The sequence below is a fragment of the Anolis carolinensis genome, chromosome 4 (genome assembly GCF_035594765.1).
Source record: "Anolis carolinensis isolate JA03-04 chromosome 4, rAnoCar3.1.pri, whole genome shotgun sequence".
NCBI lineage: Eukaryota > Metazoa > Chordata > Lepidosauria > Squamata > Dactyloidae > Anolis > Anolis carolinensis.
In genome coordinates, this window is record NC_085844.1 from 119429701 (window position 1) to 119447928 (window position 18228).

Sequence of the window (18228 nt, forward strand, 5' to 3'; positions counted from 1 at the left end):
TTTCGTCAATGCGACTGTCACCTGGGATGGCAACATCAATGATCCAAACCTTTTTCTTCTCCACAACTGTGATGTCTGGTGTGTTGTGTTCCAGAATTTTGTCAGTCTGGATTCGTAAGTCCCACAGTATCTTTGCGTGCTCATTCTCCAATACTTTTGTAGGTTTGTGATCCCACCAGTTCTTTACTGCTGGCAGGTAGTACTTGAGGCATAAGTTCCAATGAATCATTTGGGCCACATAGTTGTGCCTCTGTTTGTAGTCAGTCTGTGCGATTTTCTTACAGCAGCTGAGGATATGATCAATGGTTTCGTCAGCTTCCTTGCACAGTCTGCATTTTGGGTCATCCGCTGATTTTTCCGATCTTGGCCTTAATTGCCTTTGTTCTGATGGCTTGCTCCTGAGCTGCAAGGATCAGGCCTTCTGTCTCCTTCTTCAGGATCCCATTCGTGAGCCATAGCCAGGTCTTCTCCTTATCAGCTTTTCCTTCAATTTTGTCAAGGAACTTTCCATGCAATGTTTTGTTGTGCCAGCTGTCAGCTCTAGTTTGTAGTGCGGTTTTCTTGTACTGATTCTTTGTCTGCTGTGTTTTGAGGAGTTTCTGATTTTTGACTTCAATCAAAGCAGGTTCTTATAATTATAATAATTATTATGTGGGGCGAGAAAGCGCGCCCCCTGCAGGCCTGGTTTGGTTTTGCTATCGGTTTTGCAATGGCTACCTTGAAGAGGGACTATGGACTTCATCACACTAGATATTGGATCCACTTTAAATCCACTTTAGGGAGATTTAGGTCAGACAAGTCCTGAGCCTCACCAAACTACAAACCCCAGAATCCTAAAGGAGGCAGTAACCGGATTTAAAGAGGATTCATGCTCTAGTGTGGTGAGGCAGCAAGGCAAGGCGCGCCCAGAGGTCCCTCGGGGTCACGCGTGAGCCTTTCTATAAGTGATCTCAGACTGAGATCCAGTTCATAGTGCCTCTCCTTTCCCCTTCTTCTTCGCAAGCAGCCCATGCTTCCCAATCAAGGCAGAAAAGGCCCTCAAAAACCCCAAATCCCTGCGTGTCATCCCCCACGTCAGGGCTGGCAGTGGGCGTGAGCGAGGCTGTGCTTCCTCCGCCCCTTCTTCCTGGAGTGAGCCATTCCCTGCTCTCCTTGCCTTCCCTCTCTCTCTCACACTCACTCTCTTTCCCTTTTGGTCTCTCCGTCTTCTCCAGCTTGGGTTGAGGGTGTGTGTATGAGAGAGAGTAAAAAACCAAAAGCATACAGAGAGGAAAAGAGAGCAAAGAAAGAAAGGGAAAGTCTCTCGCCTGCTGGGAACTTGTTGTTTGGCAATGCCTGGCGCGGAGCAGGAGCAGCAGCAGCCCCTCGCGTTCCCTCCGGCGCCTCTTTCACACTAAGGACCGAGGAAAAAAACCCACTTAGGAAGATCTGCAGTCGCAAATGGTTGTACTCAGGATAGGATGGGACTTCAGTTGAACGGCAGATACATTTCTCTGGTCCTGGCGGTGCAACTAGGTAAGTTAGACTCTCTCCCTACGATTGCCCAAACCCGCCCCGGGTTAATAAGCCACCCTTCAGTAGATCTACCTACTTTGACATTCGTTTTGCACCTCGCGTGGACTCTTTTCTCCCCGATCTCTTTCCTCTTTGGGCTGATTGACTCCGGAGACCCAGATCTGTGCTTTTCTCCCCTTCTTTCTGTATCTATTTATGTATTTACAGTATTTATATTCTCTCTCCCCAATAATTACACACAGAGAAGGGAAAAATTAATTCACTATAGCATCCCATTTCTCCAAGCCTAAATTCACACACACCCCAAAAGAGGGGAAGGGTGGGAAGAAATATTCCAAATAATCTCAGGATTGGATTGCTGCATAGCCATGTTCCAGAAGCATTCTCTTCTGACGTTTCACCCACATTTAAGGCAGGCATCCTCAGAGGTTGTTGCGGTCTGTTAGAAACTAGGCAAGTGAGGTTTATATATATATCTGTGGGAGACCTCAGGATTTGTCTTTTCCTCCAAAATGGAAGGGAACCATCCCAGGCAGTGGGATGTTTCTGTCCCATCTGCAGCCCTTTCTGTAAAAGAAGGTGACTCAAAGTAATTCGTAAAAGATCGTTTGAGATGAAGAGATTTCAACCGAGACGAACTTGGTGTTTAAGGTTGCTTGGATGGGCTGCGTTTTGGTCAGGAAAATACTTTCATTCCTAACATTTGCTTTAGTTTCCACGCCCCGGCTTTGGAGATGGTTGGACCTTGGTAGAATAGCTGTCTTTGGAGCAACTAAAATCAAAGGTGGAAGCACCTTTGAAGTTAGCTGCTGCATTGAGCCGCCCTTTGAAGGGAGGGAGCGTGAAATCGGGTTGCTGTGGGCTTTCTCGGCTGTGCAGCATTCTCTCCTGACGTTTCGCACCCACCTATGGCTAGCATCCTCAGAGGTTGTGAGGTCTGTTAGAAACTAGGCGAATTGGCTTTATATATTTGTCGAAGGTCCAGGATGGGAGAAAGAACTCTTATCTGTTGGAGACAATGTTACAATTAATCCCCTTGATTGGCATTGCAAAGCTTTGCAACTTCAAGGACTGGCTGTTTCTTGCCTTGGGGAAATCCTTTGTTAGGAGTTGTTAGCCTGCCCTGATTGTTTCTTATCTGGAATTCCCCTGTTTTGAGTGTTGTTCTTTATTTACTGCTCTGCTTTTAGAGTTTTTTCGAATTTCATTTTCTCTGTTTTCTTCTTGCTAAAATTATCCACATTCTTGTGGGTTTCAATGGCCTCTCTGTGGAGTCTGACATGGTGGTTGTGAGAGTGGTCCAGCATTTCTGTCTTCTGAGATAATGTGCTGTGTCCAGGTTGGTCCATCAAGTACTCTGCTATGGCTGACTTCTCTGGTTGAGTGTTAGTCTGCAGTGCCTTTCATGTTCCTAGATTCGTGTTTGGGCATCGCTGCGTTTGGTGAAACCGGTTTGGCAGCCTGTCTACTAAAGAACACCCCATTTCCTTCTAAATCCGCAACACCTCCCTCCTAAAACATCCCCCCAATAATTCTCAAGGTCTTGGCTCCATGCGATCCGGTGGATGTGCCTCGATTTTGTGTTTCAAAAGGTCTCATTCACACGGATAAGGAGCGTTTCCTGATGCTCTGCAGCCCGAACCAGGACGAGGCGGTGTGTGTATTGTGTGCGAATCGAGATGGTCTTCCCTGCACAAGCCGTTGACCTTTGGACGTGGCTTGGCCAAGCCCGTCTTCTCCCAAACATCCCAAATCTTCATCTCTGCATCGTTTTGGAAGCAGAGACGGTTAGGATACAGGGAAAGGAAAGTATCGGAAACGTTGTAATAACGCAGGAAGGGAAATAGTACCAACACTGCAGTGGAAATCAATGGGCGAATCCCAAGGACTTCCTCTCCTTCCCTCCTTATCTGTGTAGCTGTGTGTTTTGATTGCCTTGGGATTTAATTTCTGTGGAATCAATGCGTGGATAGAACCCGTGAGTGTGTGTATGTGCGCGCGCGCACGCGTTTGTGTGTGCACGCGTGTTCCCGTTGATTTCCGCGGGATTGTGTTTGTCCTCGAAATGAAGGAGCCCATTGCCTCCTCCGCCTCGCAATCATGGAGGAATCAGGAAGGCTAGAAGCAGGTAGATACAAACGAGGAAAGGCATGCCAGAGTGAAGCTAAAATCCCATTGTGTTGTCCAAGGCTAAAACCCCATTTCCCCCGTTCTGTTTTGATCCTTTCAAACGTTCCTCGGGGTCAGAACATAACAAGCGATGCAAAGTTGCTCTTTCTTTAATCCGTTCTTCTGCATCTTGATCCTCTTCTTCGAGGACATCTTGATGTTGTCGGCACTCCTGTTGGTTTGGTTGGGAAGAATGTAAACATCCCAAGTGTGTCAAGGGCATTTCCTCGCAGCGATATGGATAGACTGACCTTCCGGGCTGAACAAGGTTGTTGGGAAGAGAAGGTGGAGGATAAAATCCAGCTTTGAATTGTATTGCATTGCAGTGTAAACTAATATCCAGTTCAAAGCAGATACTCTGGATTTTATATGGCAGCGTAGATAGGGACAGGGACTGCAGAAGTGTGTGAGAAGCTAATAATAATAATATTAAATAATAATAATAATAATAATAATAATAGAGTGGGAAGCTGCAAATATTATTAATCATAATATCAGAGTGGGACGCTGCAAATAATATTAATCATAATATCAGAGTGGGAAGCTGCAAATATTATTAATAATATTAGTGGGAAGCTGCAAATATTATTATTATCATCAGAGTGGGAAGCTGCAAACATTATTGTTATTATTAACAATAATAATATCAGAATGGGAAGCTGCAATTATCATCATCATCAGAGTGGGAAGCTAATAATAATATTAATAATAATAATATCAAAGTGGGACGCTGCAAATAATATTAATAATAATATCAGAGAAGCTGCAAATATTATTAATAATATCAGAGTGGGAAGCTGCAAATATTATTATCATCATCATCAGAGTGGGAAGCTAATATTATTATTAACAATAATAATATCAGAATGGGAAGCTGCAATTATCATCATCATCAGAGTGGGAAGCTAATCATAATATTAATATTAATAATAATAATAATATAGAGTTGTAAGCTAATAATAATAATAATAATAATAATAATAATAATAATAGACTTAGTCGGTGTGAAGACCACAATTTTTTTTAACTTCCTAAAGAAAATAGAAATGAAACCCCGCACGTATGTGTGTGTGTACGTGCACCTGTGTGTCTTTCTGTGAATTAGTTTTTATCTGCCCCATAACATCCCAAAGGAGCTCCTGGGTAAGAAAGGCAAAGGGAGCTGTTCCTAATCGTTAATGGGAGGCTGGCTCTAGCCGGTTTCAGGCGCCACTCCATGGACTCTAATTCAAGGCTTCCCCCTCCTTTCTTTTTCTCAAACCAATATGACCAGGTCAACTGAAGGCGTGGGAGGGGAGGAGAGCCTATTCTTAACCCTCCTCTGATCATCATCGCCATCATTATCCCCACCATCATCACTGCCAACAGTACCGTTTGGACTGCATTATATGAGTCTACAGCACTGTCCATAGAATGCGATTGAAGACAGTGTGGAGCCAGCCTTTCAATCCCGAGTATGTTTTGCCCCTGTCTATGTATTATACAACCCAACCAAATATGTGTGTGTGTGTGTGTGTGTGATTGATAGATAGATAGATAGATAGATAGATAGATAGATAGATAGACAGACAGACAGACAGACAGACACACACATATATATGGTTGCTGTGAGTTTTCCGAGTGATATAGCCATGTTCCAGCCGCATTCTCTCCTGACGTTAAGCCCACATCTATGGCAGGCATCCCCAGAGGTAGTGAGGTTTGTTGGAAATTAAGCAAATGAGGTTTATATATCTGTGGAAGGTCCAGGATGGGAGAAAAAAATCTTCTCTGTTGGAGGCAAGTGTGAATGTTGCAAATAAACCCCTTGATTCTCATTGAAAAGCCTAGCACCTTCAAAGCCTGGCTGATTCCTTAACTTTAACTTCCTAAAAAGATCAGGTTTTTAAACCCTGCATATGTGTGTGCGCGCCTGTGCAAGGCTTTTCAATGCTGATCACGGTGATTAATTGCAACATTCACACTTGCCTCCAACAAACAAGAGTTCTTTCTCCCACCTTGGACCTTCCACAGATATATAAACCCCACTTGCCTAGTTTCCAACAAATCTCACAACCTGTGAGGATGCCTGCCATAACAGTGGGCAAAACGTCAGGAGAGAATGCTTCTGGAACATGGCCATACAGCCTGGAAAAACGCACAGCAACCCAGTGATTCCGGACATTAAAGCCTTCGACTACACAAATATATGTGTGTGTGTATATATATATATGTGTGTATGTGTGTATATGTGTGTATGTATATTTGTATGTGTGTATATATATGTATGTGTGTATATGTGTGTATGTATATTTGTATGTGTGTATATATATGTATGTATGTGTGTATGTATATGTATGTATGCATCTGTGTATGTGTGCCTATATGTGTGTGTGTATAGATACAGAGACAGGGATAGAGATAGCTATAGAGAAAGCTATACAGAAAGCTATAGAAAGATAGATAGATAGATAGATAGATAGATATAGAGCTAGATAGACAGATAGCTATAGAGCTAGATAGAGAGATAGATAGCTATAGAAATAGATAGATAGATAGATAGATAGATAGATAGATAGATAGATAGATAGATAGGTAGGTAGATAGGTAGGTAGGTGGGTAGATAAGTAGATAGATAGAGAGCTAGATAGAGAGCTAGATAGATAGATAGATAGCTATAGAGCTAGATAGAGAGATAGATAGCTATAGAAATAGATAGATAGATGATAGATAGATAGCGATAGATAGATAGATAGATAGATAGATAGATAGATAGATAAGTAGATAGATAAATAGATAGATAAATAGAGATTGATTTTGATTTTGAAAGTCTGTCCCTGGGGCTCCTTAGGGGCGCTGATTCAGAAAACTGCATCAAATCTTTGATATGGTTACCCTGTATTTCTATGGGCGAGCAGATGGCGATTGGTAGATAGATGACATATGTTCGGCACAGTATTTCAAAATATAACGCTGATAGGGGGAAACCGGTACCATTTTTTGGAATGAGCAGGTCAAATATACCCAGAGCCCAGGGCTCTATAACATTGTGCGTTGGCCAATGTAATGCATCTCCCTATCTGGATCTGGGAGAGAGAAGGGCGCTCCCCTCCTGGGATAGCCTCCCCTGCCTGTTATTTGTTTGCAGGTTCCCTGTGCCAGCCAATGTCTGTGTTTTGACGCGCTGGGGAGTGGGCTCCAGAAGACGGGGAGGTGGTTGCTAAATCAGTCTAACAATATATACATATGTGTGTGTGTGAAAGATATATATGGCCAAAGCGTTGGCATCGAAAATCTCTAGGGAAGGAAGGAGAGAGAGAGAATTCCTCTTCCAATAGCCTTTCTTTCCCCTTCTTGCCTCTCCCCGGATCTGGGCAAGCGCACTAGCTGAGGGTGGATAATATGAATTCCCTTCACCTCCTCGCTGTTGAATGAGGCGGGCGGAGTGAGCATCGAGGGTTTGCGGGGGCTCAAGCCAGGGATCAATTAAACCAACAAGTCCGGGTTCCCTTTCGTTTGCGGCGGGATTGATAGGGAAAGCCCTCCCTATCAATCCTGGGGTGGTTTGGTGGAGATCGAATCGACGAGAGGGCGAAAATGACCCGACTTTTCTCTTTTTCTCTTCTCTCTTTGCCCCTTTCATCATGAAGGAGAGCGATTGCACCCCTCTTTTTGCAATTCATTATTATTATTATTATTATTATTATTATTATTATTATTATTATTATCCAAATGGGTTTTTTTCTATTGAAGTGAAGGACATTCTTCCTTAGTTACTGTGCGTTTTCCGGGCTGTATTGTCATGTTCCAGAAGCATTCTATCCTGACGTTTCGCCCACATCTATGGCAGGCATCCTCAGAGGTATATTTGAAACTAGGTTTATATATCTGTGGAAGATCCAGTGAGGGAGAAAAAAAACTCTTGTATGTGCCCGGGATCACAGGGTTGTTGTATGTCTTTCGGGCTGTGCGGCCATGTTCCAGAAGTATTCTCTCCTGACGTTTCGCCCACATCTATGGCAGGCATCCTCAGAGGCTGTGAGGCATGGATAAACTGGGCAAGGAAGGAAGGAAACTGACAAAGGACTCTTGTCACACCCTGGACTCTCCACAGATATATATTTTTTTCCTTCCTTGCCCAGTTTATCCATACCTCACAGCCTCTGAGGATGCCTGCCATAGATGTGGGCGAAACGTCAGGAGAGAATACTTCTGGAAAATGGCCACACAGCTCGAAAGACATACAACAACCCTGAAACTCTTGTCTGTTGGAGACAAGTGTGAATGTTACAATTAATCACCTTGATTAGCATTGAAAAGCCCTGCAGCTTCAAAGCCTGGTTGATTCCTGCCTGGGGGAATCCTTAGTTTGGAGGTGTTAACTGGCCCTGATTGTTTCATATCTGGAATTCCTCTGTTTTCAGAGTGTTGTTCTTTATTTGCTGTCCTGATTTTAGAGTTCTTTTAATGCTGGTAGCCAGATTTAGTTCATTTTCATGGTTTCTTCCTTTCTGTTGGAACTAAAATGGAAAAGCATATTTATCTGATACAGCCTCCCACCTTGTATAGATTTGGAAAGTATTCCCCGACTTTTTTCTAATTGCATAGTCTTTTATCGTGGGAGCCCCTTTATAGGGAACCTGGTTCAGCTGCAGCTTATGCAATTGGTAGATCCGGAAAAGGGAAATGCCTGGGTCCCTTCATGCCCTAAGCATGTGCTTATTTCGCTGCATGGCTCCTATCACAGATCAACCGTCTTGTTTTTTTTTCCCCTTGGAATATCCCATAAATATAAATAAGCAGGCAAACAAGACAGGCCAGCACACAATTGCATCAAAATAATAATAATAATAATAATAATAATAATAATAATAATAATAATGTAATAATAATAGTAATAATAGCAGTAATAATAACGGTGCTCCATGCAGTCATGTCTGCCACATGACCTTGGAGGTGTCTACGGACAACGCCGGCTCTTTGGCTTAGAAATGGAGATGAGCACCAACCCCCAGTGGGCAGTGGTGTGGTTTTCTCCCTCTCTCTCTCTTATATTGTGTGAGGTTTCCTATCATTTGGGTTCTTTATAGGTCTCCCCCCTTTTACATTGGAATATGTACAAAAACCAAAAGTCTGGGCAAAAGTCTGCCAATAATTTCTCCTACCCTACAGATATATAAACCTTCCTCGCTTAGTTTCTCCATACCTCACAACCTCTGAGGATGCCTGCCATAGATGTGGGCGAAACGTCAGGAGAGACGTTGGAACATGGCCATACAGCCCGGAAAATGCACAGCAATCCGTGAAAGCCTTCGACAACAAATTGAGAGAGATCTTTCATAAGGGCGAAGATTAACCCTTAGAGGGACTGCAGCAATCTGCACAGTAGGGTGAAATCCAAGGATTTGAGATATCATTAGGAAAGGGTGGAGAGAACAAAACATTGCATTTTTACATAGAGGGAAATGTGTGCCAGGAAAGAAAGAGTCGGAGGCAGAAATCATCATCTTCCCTTCTAGAGATTGTTTCCTGCAGTAACAAATGCAATGTGTCGTTGACTCGCGTGTAAATATGGGCTGAAGGGAGGATCTAGGAAGATGGGCTGATAATATGGATGCAGGTCCTTTCCTTTGCTCCTTATCCTCACTTCCCTTGTCGGTTATTCTACACAAGGTTTCCATTTTACACGGTCCCCGAGTTTCCCCATCACCCCAACAGCGCCTGCCCCCATCTTTCTCTTCCTCTCCCCTTCCTTTCTGCTCTGCACATCATCAGCCCTGATTCTTCCCTATCCACCTTCTTCAAACCCCCTCCTCCAACCTCTTTGAAAAATCCGCAGCAGGAAAGCGGCAGCCTTGGGGAGGAGACAGATTGGTGTCTTTTCTCTTTCAGGAAAAGGGGAGGGGGAGGGGGAACACCCCATTAAACCGAATGCCTTTAATGATTCATTCCTAGTTTTCCCCCACGAAGTCAAAGCAAGGAGGTATTTCCTCCACTTCAAGGGCAACCCCCCCCCCCCCAAAAAAAAACTTGGCTCATCCCTGATCTGAATTGCAAAAGAGAGGTGCAATCGCTCTCCTTTCTGTGTTGTCGAAGGCTTTCATGGCCGGAATTGCTGTGGGTTTTCCGAGCTGTATGGCCATATTCCAGAAGCATTCTCTCCTGAGGTTTCACCCACCTCTATGGCAGGCATCCTCAGAGGTTGTGAGGTCTGTTGGAAACTAGGCAAGGGAGGTTTATAGATCTGTGGAAAGTCGAGGGTGGGAGAAATTATTGCCTAGACTTTTGGGTTTTGTACATAAAATATAGGAGAGAGAGGAGGAAAAAACCACACCACTGCCCATTATTATTATTATTATTATTATTATTATTATTATTATTATTATTGACACAATAACATTGTATGACACAGCAAACAAGATAGATATGCTGGATTTCGTTTATTATTATTATTATTATTATTACTATTCTTCTTCTTGACACAATGACGTTGTATGACATAGCAAACAAGATAGATATGCTGGATTTCGTATCACAAAATCACAAGTCGAACACTTCCCAAGCGTTTAGGACTGTGTGATGTATTTTCGTATGATGCGTGCAGATCCCAGTCGGGTGGCCTTTTGCAGTTGGCAGATAGTAATTTTGTCAATGTCTATTGTTTCCAAATGCCAGCTGAGATCTTATGGCATTATTATTATTATTATTATTATTATTATTATTATTATTATTATTTGGATGCAATTGTGTGATGGCCTGTCTTGCTTGCATGCTCATTTATATTTATGGGATATTCCAAGAAAAAAAACAAAACCCCAAGATGGTTGATCTGTGATATGAGCCATGCAGCGAAATAAGCACAGGCATGAAACAATCAGGGCCAGCTAAAACCTCCCAACAAAGGATTCCTCAGGCAGGAAGCAGCCAGGCTTTGAATCTGCAAGGTCATTAACTGCTAATCAAGGTGATCAATTGCAACATTTACACTTGCCTCCAACAGACAAGAGTTCTTTCTCCCACCCTGGACTTTCCCTTGGCCTTCGGTTAGACAGTCACTAGATGATCAGCCTCAGATGACATTTAATTCTATCCTGAATTTTATTAGGTCTTCATCACTTATGTATTTTATCTTATGATGTTATTCCTATTTTGCTGCTGCAGTTCCTCCACTTATGCAGACGTCAGAGCTGTAGCTGGCTGACTGATATTTTAATTGTTGTAAACTCTTGTTTTTTATTGTATTACTGTTTTATCTTTTGTATATTGAATTGTATTTATTCTGTGGCTTTTTGCTCAATTGTATTGTTCGGGCCTTGCCCTATGTGAGCCTCCCCGAGTCTCCCCGGGGAAATGGTGGCGGGGGTATAAATAAAGTTTATTATTATTATTATTATTATTATTATTATTATTATTATTATTAGCCTCCGGTGGCCTAGGGGATAAAAGCCTCGTGACTTGAAGGTTGGGTTGCTGACCGGAAAGTTGCCAGGTTCGAATCCCACCGGGGAGAGTGCGTATGAGCTCCCTCTATCAGCTCCAGCTCCATGTGGGGACATGAGAGAAGCCTCCCACAAGGATGGTAAAACATCAAAACATCCGGGCGTCCCCTGGGCAACATCCTTGCAGACAGCCAATTCTCTCACTCCAGAAGCAACTCCGGTTGCTCCTGACATGAAAAAAATATTATTATTATAATTATTATTATATATATATATAAACCCTACTTGCCTAGTTTACCTCACAACCTCTGAGGATACTTTCCATAGATGTGGGTGTAATGTCAGGAGAGAATGCCTCTGGAACATGGCCATGCAGCCCGGGAAAACTCATAGCAACCCAGTAAAAATATATTCTTTCTATTTCGAATCTTTTCAGGGCTTAGGGCCTCGAAAGGTCTGGATCCGATACAGGGCATCAAGTTAGATCTATTTTCCCCAATTAAATGTTTCAAGGTGGCTTTTGGAGGGTAAAGGGAGCTCAAGACAGGGTTGCTATCCGTGGTGGGTGGGTGGTTGATTTATAGACTCGAGCCACCTTAGTAGAGGAGGGATCCTTTTTGCTTGCAGTCTATTCTCCAATCTAAGGGCGCATCTCCACTGGCTGACGTCACTGGAACTGCCAGGGCTCAATGCTATGGACTAAGTTTGGGCAGAGAAGGCTAAATAAAGAGCTTGTAAAACTACATCTCCCAGGCTTCCATAGCCTTGAGCAATAGCAGTTTAAGTGGGATCAAACTGCAGTCCTTCTACGGCGTAGAGATGGGTTTGGGGAGGTTGAAGCACAGCTTTCTGCCTCCCCCGCCTTGCTGGGAGCTGTCCATTTGACGTGGTGCTGATCTGTTCGCTCCCCAGCGTCCCTGGTGCAGGCGGTCAGAGCGGCGGGGAAGTGCGATGCGGTCTTCAAGGGCTTCTCGGATTGTGTGCTCAAGATGGGCCAGAACATCGCCCTTTACCAGCAGGATCCGGACGACAAGAAAAATCTCGAAACGATCTGCCGGTAGGTGCCTCTCTTTTATGACCTCTCTGCGTGGGCTTTCGTCCTTTATTGGCTTTTATTTTCGAGGGGGGAAATCCCTTTTACACAGACAGAGTCCCCTCTGCTTGGCTTCATTCTGGAGGCCGAGATATGCCCCTATATAGCCTTAAAGGTAAAGGTTTCCCCTGACGTTAAGTCCAGTCGTGTCCGACTCTGGTGGTTGGTGCTCATCTCCATTTCTAAACCGAAGAGCCGGCGTTATCTGTAGACACCTCCAAGGTCATGTGGCCAGTTTTACGGCAGTTTTAAAAAACTACCAGCTCCTCAAAACAATCTGAACTGATGCTTAGCAGACTGAAGTGCTAAGCTAAGCAAAATCATACATAGTAGGGTGTAGTTATAGCCTCACTCCCTTTTAATTCAAGGTAACATCCCCCTGGTTTGAATACCCTCCATATTAATCACAAAAATTGAATGTATTGCGATTGTTGTTGTTGTTGTTGTTGTTGTTAAAAATGGGGAAATTCCTAACCAAAATAATTAAAGGAGGCCTCTACCTTTTTTAAAAAATGAGGAGATTCACCCTCCTATTTTCTGACATATGTATCTCATCACCATCATTATTATTATTGTTATTATTGAAAACATGGGAATGCCGAATGAAAGCTATAGATTGGAAGGAGGCTTCTGCTTTGTTCTAATGCCTTGACTGGGGAATTCTTCCTCCTCTCATTTTGTGACAATTAGTAATAATTATAATAATAATAATAATAATAATAATAATAATAATAATAATAATAATAATAGAAAATGGGGAAATCACAGTAACTAACTTGAGGAGGCTTTGGCTTTTTCGAATGAGCTACCTGGTTTTTTCCTCTTCTATATTTTTGACAGTTATTATTATTATTATTATTATTGAAAATTGGGGACTACCCAATGAAAATAGAAGGAGTTCTGTGATTTTTTTTGGAATGCCTTGACGGAGGATTTTTATTCCCATTTTATGACGTATTATTATTATTATTATTATTATTATTGAAAATGGGGGAATCCCTATCAAACGAATATAAAGAGGTTTTTGCCCTTTTCTAATGCGTTCACTGGGGATTCTTCCCATTTATTATTATTATTATTATTATTATTATTATTATTATTATTATTATTATTGAAAATGGGGGGATCCCTTTCAAAGTAATATAAAGAGGCGTCTGCCTTTTTTTTTAATACATTGACTGGGAATTCTTCCCATTTTCTGACATGTATTACTATCATTATAACTATTAGTACTATTATTGAAAATGGGGGAATCCCCCTCAAAATAATATAGAGAGGTTTCTAATGCGTTGATTGGAGATTCTTGCTCCTGTCGTTTTCTGATATTAATAATAATATTAATAATAATAATAATAAATAATTTATTGCTTCCTAGCCATGTATGTTGTTAAATACTGGCAATTATTATTATTATTATTATTATTATTATTATTATTATTATTATTATTATTATTATGTCAGTGCAAGTGAATGCTGAATACATTTTAATGCTGGCCAGTGGCTTTACCCTCCTTGTAGTCTCGTCCTTCTTAGGCCCCTAACAAGTTCTTCTGTCCAAGTGGAGTTATCTCATTTTTCCAATAATATGTGGAAAGCAATAGATGGAAATTCCCACTGGAAAGAAGACAACAGGGTGCAATGGTGTTTTCAAATGTTTCAGGGACACCTCAAGGCTTTCAAACGTGCAATAGTGCAACATATTGTTGTGGGACATTGCACACAATTTGAATGCAACCTTTGTGTCGTGTTGTAGTTGTATATCTGATTTGATCTAGTCCATATTAAATGTAATCGTTGATATATTGAGAATACTCCCTTCATTTTTTAAATATATTATTGGGTTGCTGTGAGTTTTTCCGCGCTGTTCCAGAAGCATTCTCTCCTGACGTTTCGCCCACATCTATAGCAGGCATCCTCAGAGGTTGTGAGGTCTGTAGGGAACTAGGCAAGTGGGGTTTATATATCTGTGGGAGAAAGAACTCTTGTCTGTTTGAAGCAAGTGTGAATGTTCAAATTAACCGCCTTAATTAGCATTGAATAGGCTTGCAGCTTCAAAGCCTGGCTGCTTCCTGCCTGGGGGAATCCTTTGTTGGGAGGTTATTAGGTGGCCCTGGTTGTTTATTGATTTTAGATGGAAAGGGGTGAGGAAAGTTAGTTTTAATGGACGTATTGGTGATATAAAGTGATGCGTTGAAAATTGTTGACTTTACAAATGGTATAATAATACTATATTACTAAAAAAAAATATATATATACAGATTAAAAAGGGTTGTTTGCAAAACAAACCAAAAAAATAGCATGTTGAGCACCGTTTCAAGGACATTATGATGACAGGCCATTTGGAAATGCTCACATTAATATAGATATGACTATTTGAAAATGTTCACATCATAATATATCTCAGGAGGACTGAACAAGCTGGTGTTATTTTACAAACCACAAAATATTGTTGAGTCAATTGAGGTTTGAAGGAACCGGGATAGAAGTCCCTCTGGGTTGCTGGGAGTTTTCAGGGCTATATGGCCATGTTTCAGAAGCATTCTCTCCTGACGTTTCACCTGCATCTATAGATGCAGACCTCAGAGGTTGTGAGATCTGCTGGAAACTAGGCAAGTGGGGTTTCTATATCTGTGGAATGTCCAGTGTGGGAGAAAGAACTCTTGTCTGTTTGGGGCAAGTGTGAATGTTTCAATTGGCCAGCTTGATTAGCATTGAATAGCTTTGCAGCTTCAAGGTCTGGCTGCTTACTGCCTGGGGGAATCTTTTGTTGGGAGGTGTTAGCTAGCCCTGATTGTTTCCTGTCTGGAATTCTCTGGGTTTTTTTTTTTTAGTATTCTTTATTTACTGTCCTGATTTTAGAGTTTTTAAATACTGGCAGCCAGATTTTGTTCAGAAGGACAAGACTATAAGGGAAAGAAAGCCACTGGCCTGCCTTAAAATATATTCAGCATTGGCTTGTGCTAACACCATGTAAAATGACTAAAATATTATTATTATTGTTATTATTATTATTGTCAATATTTAACAACATGCAGGGAAGGAAGAAATAATAATAAATAAAAATAATTATCCGAAAACGACAGGAGAAAGAATCCCCAGACAAGGCATTAGAAAAAAGCTGAAGTCTCTCTATTTTTTCTTTTTCGTGCAAGACAGAGTCTAGATATGAATAGGCTGCCGTCTTAAAATTTGGAAGCAGGTTGAATTGCAAATTATTAGAACACAAATCAGAGATATGTAGTATCTTAAGCCAATGCATTCAAGTATTTTTTTTCCTGTTGATTTGGAAGACCTCTTATTTCAGTTGCATTGCTCTCTAAGAGCCTGTGACCTTGAAACGTTTCCTACAGTCAAAAGGGAGTTGGTTTCTGTTACCGAGAAAATATCGAGTTTTCCGGGCCATATTCCAGAAGCATTCTCTCCTGACGTTTTGCCCACACCTATGGCACACATCCTCAGAGGTTGTGATGTCTGTTGGAAACTAAGCTAGTGAGGTTTAAATATCTGTGGAATGTTCAGGGTGGGAGAAAGAAATCTTGTCTGTTTGAGGCAAGTGTGAATTTTGCAACTGGCCACCATGATTAACATTAAATAGTCTTTTAGCTTCAAAGCCTGGCTATTTCCTGCCTGGGGGAATCCTTTGTTGGGAGGTGATTAGCTAGGCCTGATTGTTTCTTGTCTGGGATTCCCTTGTTTTTGAGTGCTCTTTATTTACTGTCTTGATTTTAGAGTTATTTTTAATACTGGTAGCCAGATTTTGTTCATTTTCATGGTTTCCTCCTTTCTGTTGAAATTGTCCACATGCTTGTGGATTTTAATGCCTTCTCCGTGTAGTCCAACATGGTGTTTGTTAAATGGGTAGGAAGCAATAATAAAAAATAATAACAACAATACTCAAAAACAGGGGAATTCCAGACAAGAAACAATCAGGATCAGCTAATCACCTCCCAACAAATGATTCCCTCAGGCAGGAAGCAGCCAGGCCGTTTCATGCTAATCAAGGTGGCTAATTGCAACATTCACATTTCCTCAAACAGACAAGAGTTCTTTCTCCCACCCTAGACATTATTCCACAGATATATTAACCTCACTTGCCTAGTTTCCAACAAAACTCACAACCTCTGACGATGCCTGCCATAGATGCAGGAGAAACGTCAGGAGAGAATGCTTCTGGAACATGGCCATACATCACGGAAAACTCACAGCAACCTAGCGTCTCTCAGTTGGAATCCAAATAGTTGGCCTTTCTTTGTGAGAATGCTGACTCCATCAAAAGGAGCATTTTTGTCCATGTCAGAAGCGACTTGAGAAACTGCAAGTCGCTTCTGGTGTGAAAGAATTGGCCATCTGCAAGGAAGTTGCCCAAGGGACGTCCGGATGTTTGATGTTCTTACCATCCTTGTGGAAGGCTTCTTTCATGTCCCGGCATGGGGAGCTGGAGCTGACAGAGGGCGCTCATTTGCTCTCTCTCGATTTAAATAGGTAACCTTCAGGTCAGCAACCCCAACCTTCAAGTCAGCAGTCCTGCTGGCACCATGGACTTCTTAAAGGAAGATGGAAGTCTCATTCACACTGCAAGGAAGGAAATCAATTCGGTTCCCAAAACAAGGGGATTTCAACCTGAGGAAATCTATTTCCTTCCCCAGGTTGAAATCCCAATGTTTTGGGAACAGACTTGCAGAAATATATGATTTCAGGGTGCACCTACATCAGGCATGGGCAAACTTCGGCCCTCCAGGTGTTTTGGAATCCAACTCCCACAATTCCTAACTGTTGAATTAATGCGGGTTGACCCTACTTGAACTCAGTATTATGCGAGTTATATTTTTAGCAGGTCTTTGGTCTTCTCTGCCCATGAGGGCTTGTACCTCCCCGCATTACAACTCCCATAATAATGAGCCATGGCAGCAGGGCCGGTTGTTACTAGGCGGCCGCGGACGCGGCCGCCTCGGGCGCTGGCTGCTAGGGGCGCCATTCGGGCCTGACTTCCTGGTCGCGGCCGGCGATCGCCCGGGCGGTCGCCGGCCGCGACCAGGAAGTCAGGCCCGAATGGCCTAGCTGTGCTGTGCGCGTGCGCACAGCACAGCTAGGCCATTTTGCCCTTAGTAACAAACTAAGGGCAAAAATGGCTTCTCTGGCTGTGCGCACAGTTTGTTACTAAGGGCAAAATGGCCTAGGTGTGCTGTGCCCGTGCGCACAGCGCAGATAGCCCATTCGGGCCTGACTTCCTGGTCGCGGCCGGCGATCGCCCGGGCGGTCGCCGGCCGCGACCAGGAAGTCAGGCCCGAATGGCCTAGGTGTGCTGTGCGCGTGCGCACAGCACACCTAGGCCATTTTGCCCTTAGTAACAAACTAAGGGCAAAAATGGCTTATCTGGCTGTGCGCATGCGCACAGCCAGATAAGCCATTTTTGCCCTTAGTTTGTTACTAAGGGCAAAATGGCCACGCTGGGCGGGGGCGGGGCCAACTGTGGCCCCGCCCCCTCACTAATCGCCCTGGCCCCGCCTCCCACGCAGCGTGGGAGGCGGGGCCAGGGCACGCTGGGCGGGGCCAGGGCGCGGGTGGCGGGGGCGCTTTTCAGCACCCCCGCTTCCCATTAAAAAATATCTCCGGCCGGCCCTGCATGGCAGTTAAAGTCAAGTCAAATTGCATTAATTCCATAGAATAGTTGCACTTATGGTGGTTGGTTTTTTAAATTTCTTCCTCCTCTTCCTCTCCTTCTTCTCTTCTTTCTTCTCCTTTTCTTTCTCCTTTGTATTCTCCTCCTCTTCCTGCTCCTCCTTTTTCTCCTCCTCTCTCTTCCTCCTTCTCCTCGGTCTCCTCCTCCTGTTCCTTTTCCTTCTTCGATTCGCCTTTCTCTTTAGGAGATTCCCTTTGAGTCCCTGCTAGATCCCTATGTTTCTCGAAGGCATGAAACTAGAATACCAGGGAACAGCAGAGGGGGAAAAATGTCCTCCTCGGCGAGATCTTGCTGGAATTACAAAACGGGCCAGCAGCAAGAAGGAGAGGCTGTTCCTCCTCTCTCCCCTCCCT

At 43.0% G+C, this 18228-nt stretch overlaps 1 protein-coding gene across 1 annotated transcript in view; it reads left to right on the forward strand.

Moving 5' to 3' along the window:
* The first annotated feature begins 1129 nt into the window (after positions 1-1129).
* The window catches only part of nrn1 (neuritin 1), a 42210-nt gene continuing 25111 nt past the window's right edge, over positions 1130-18228 (forward strand). Inside the window, exons 1-2 of the mRNA XM_003226860.4 lie at positions 1130-1515; positions 12015-12159. Of these exons, the coding sequence (XP_003226908.3) occupies positions 1461-1515; positions 12015-12159 (200 nt within the window). The 5' untranslated portion in view covers positions 1130-1460. The remainder of the gene's footprint in view (positions 1516-12014; positions 12160-18228) is intronic.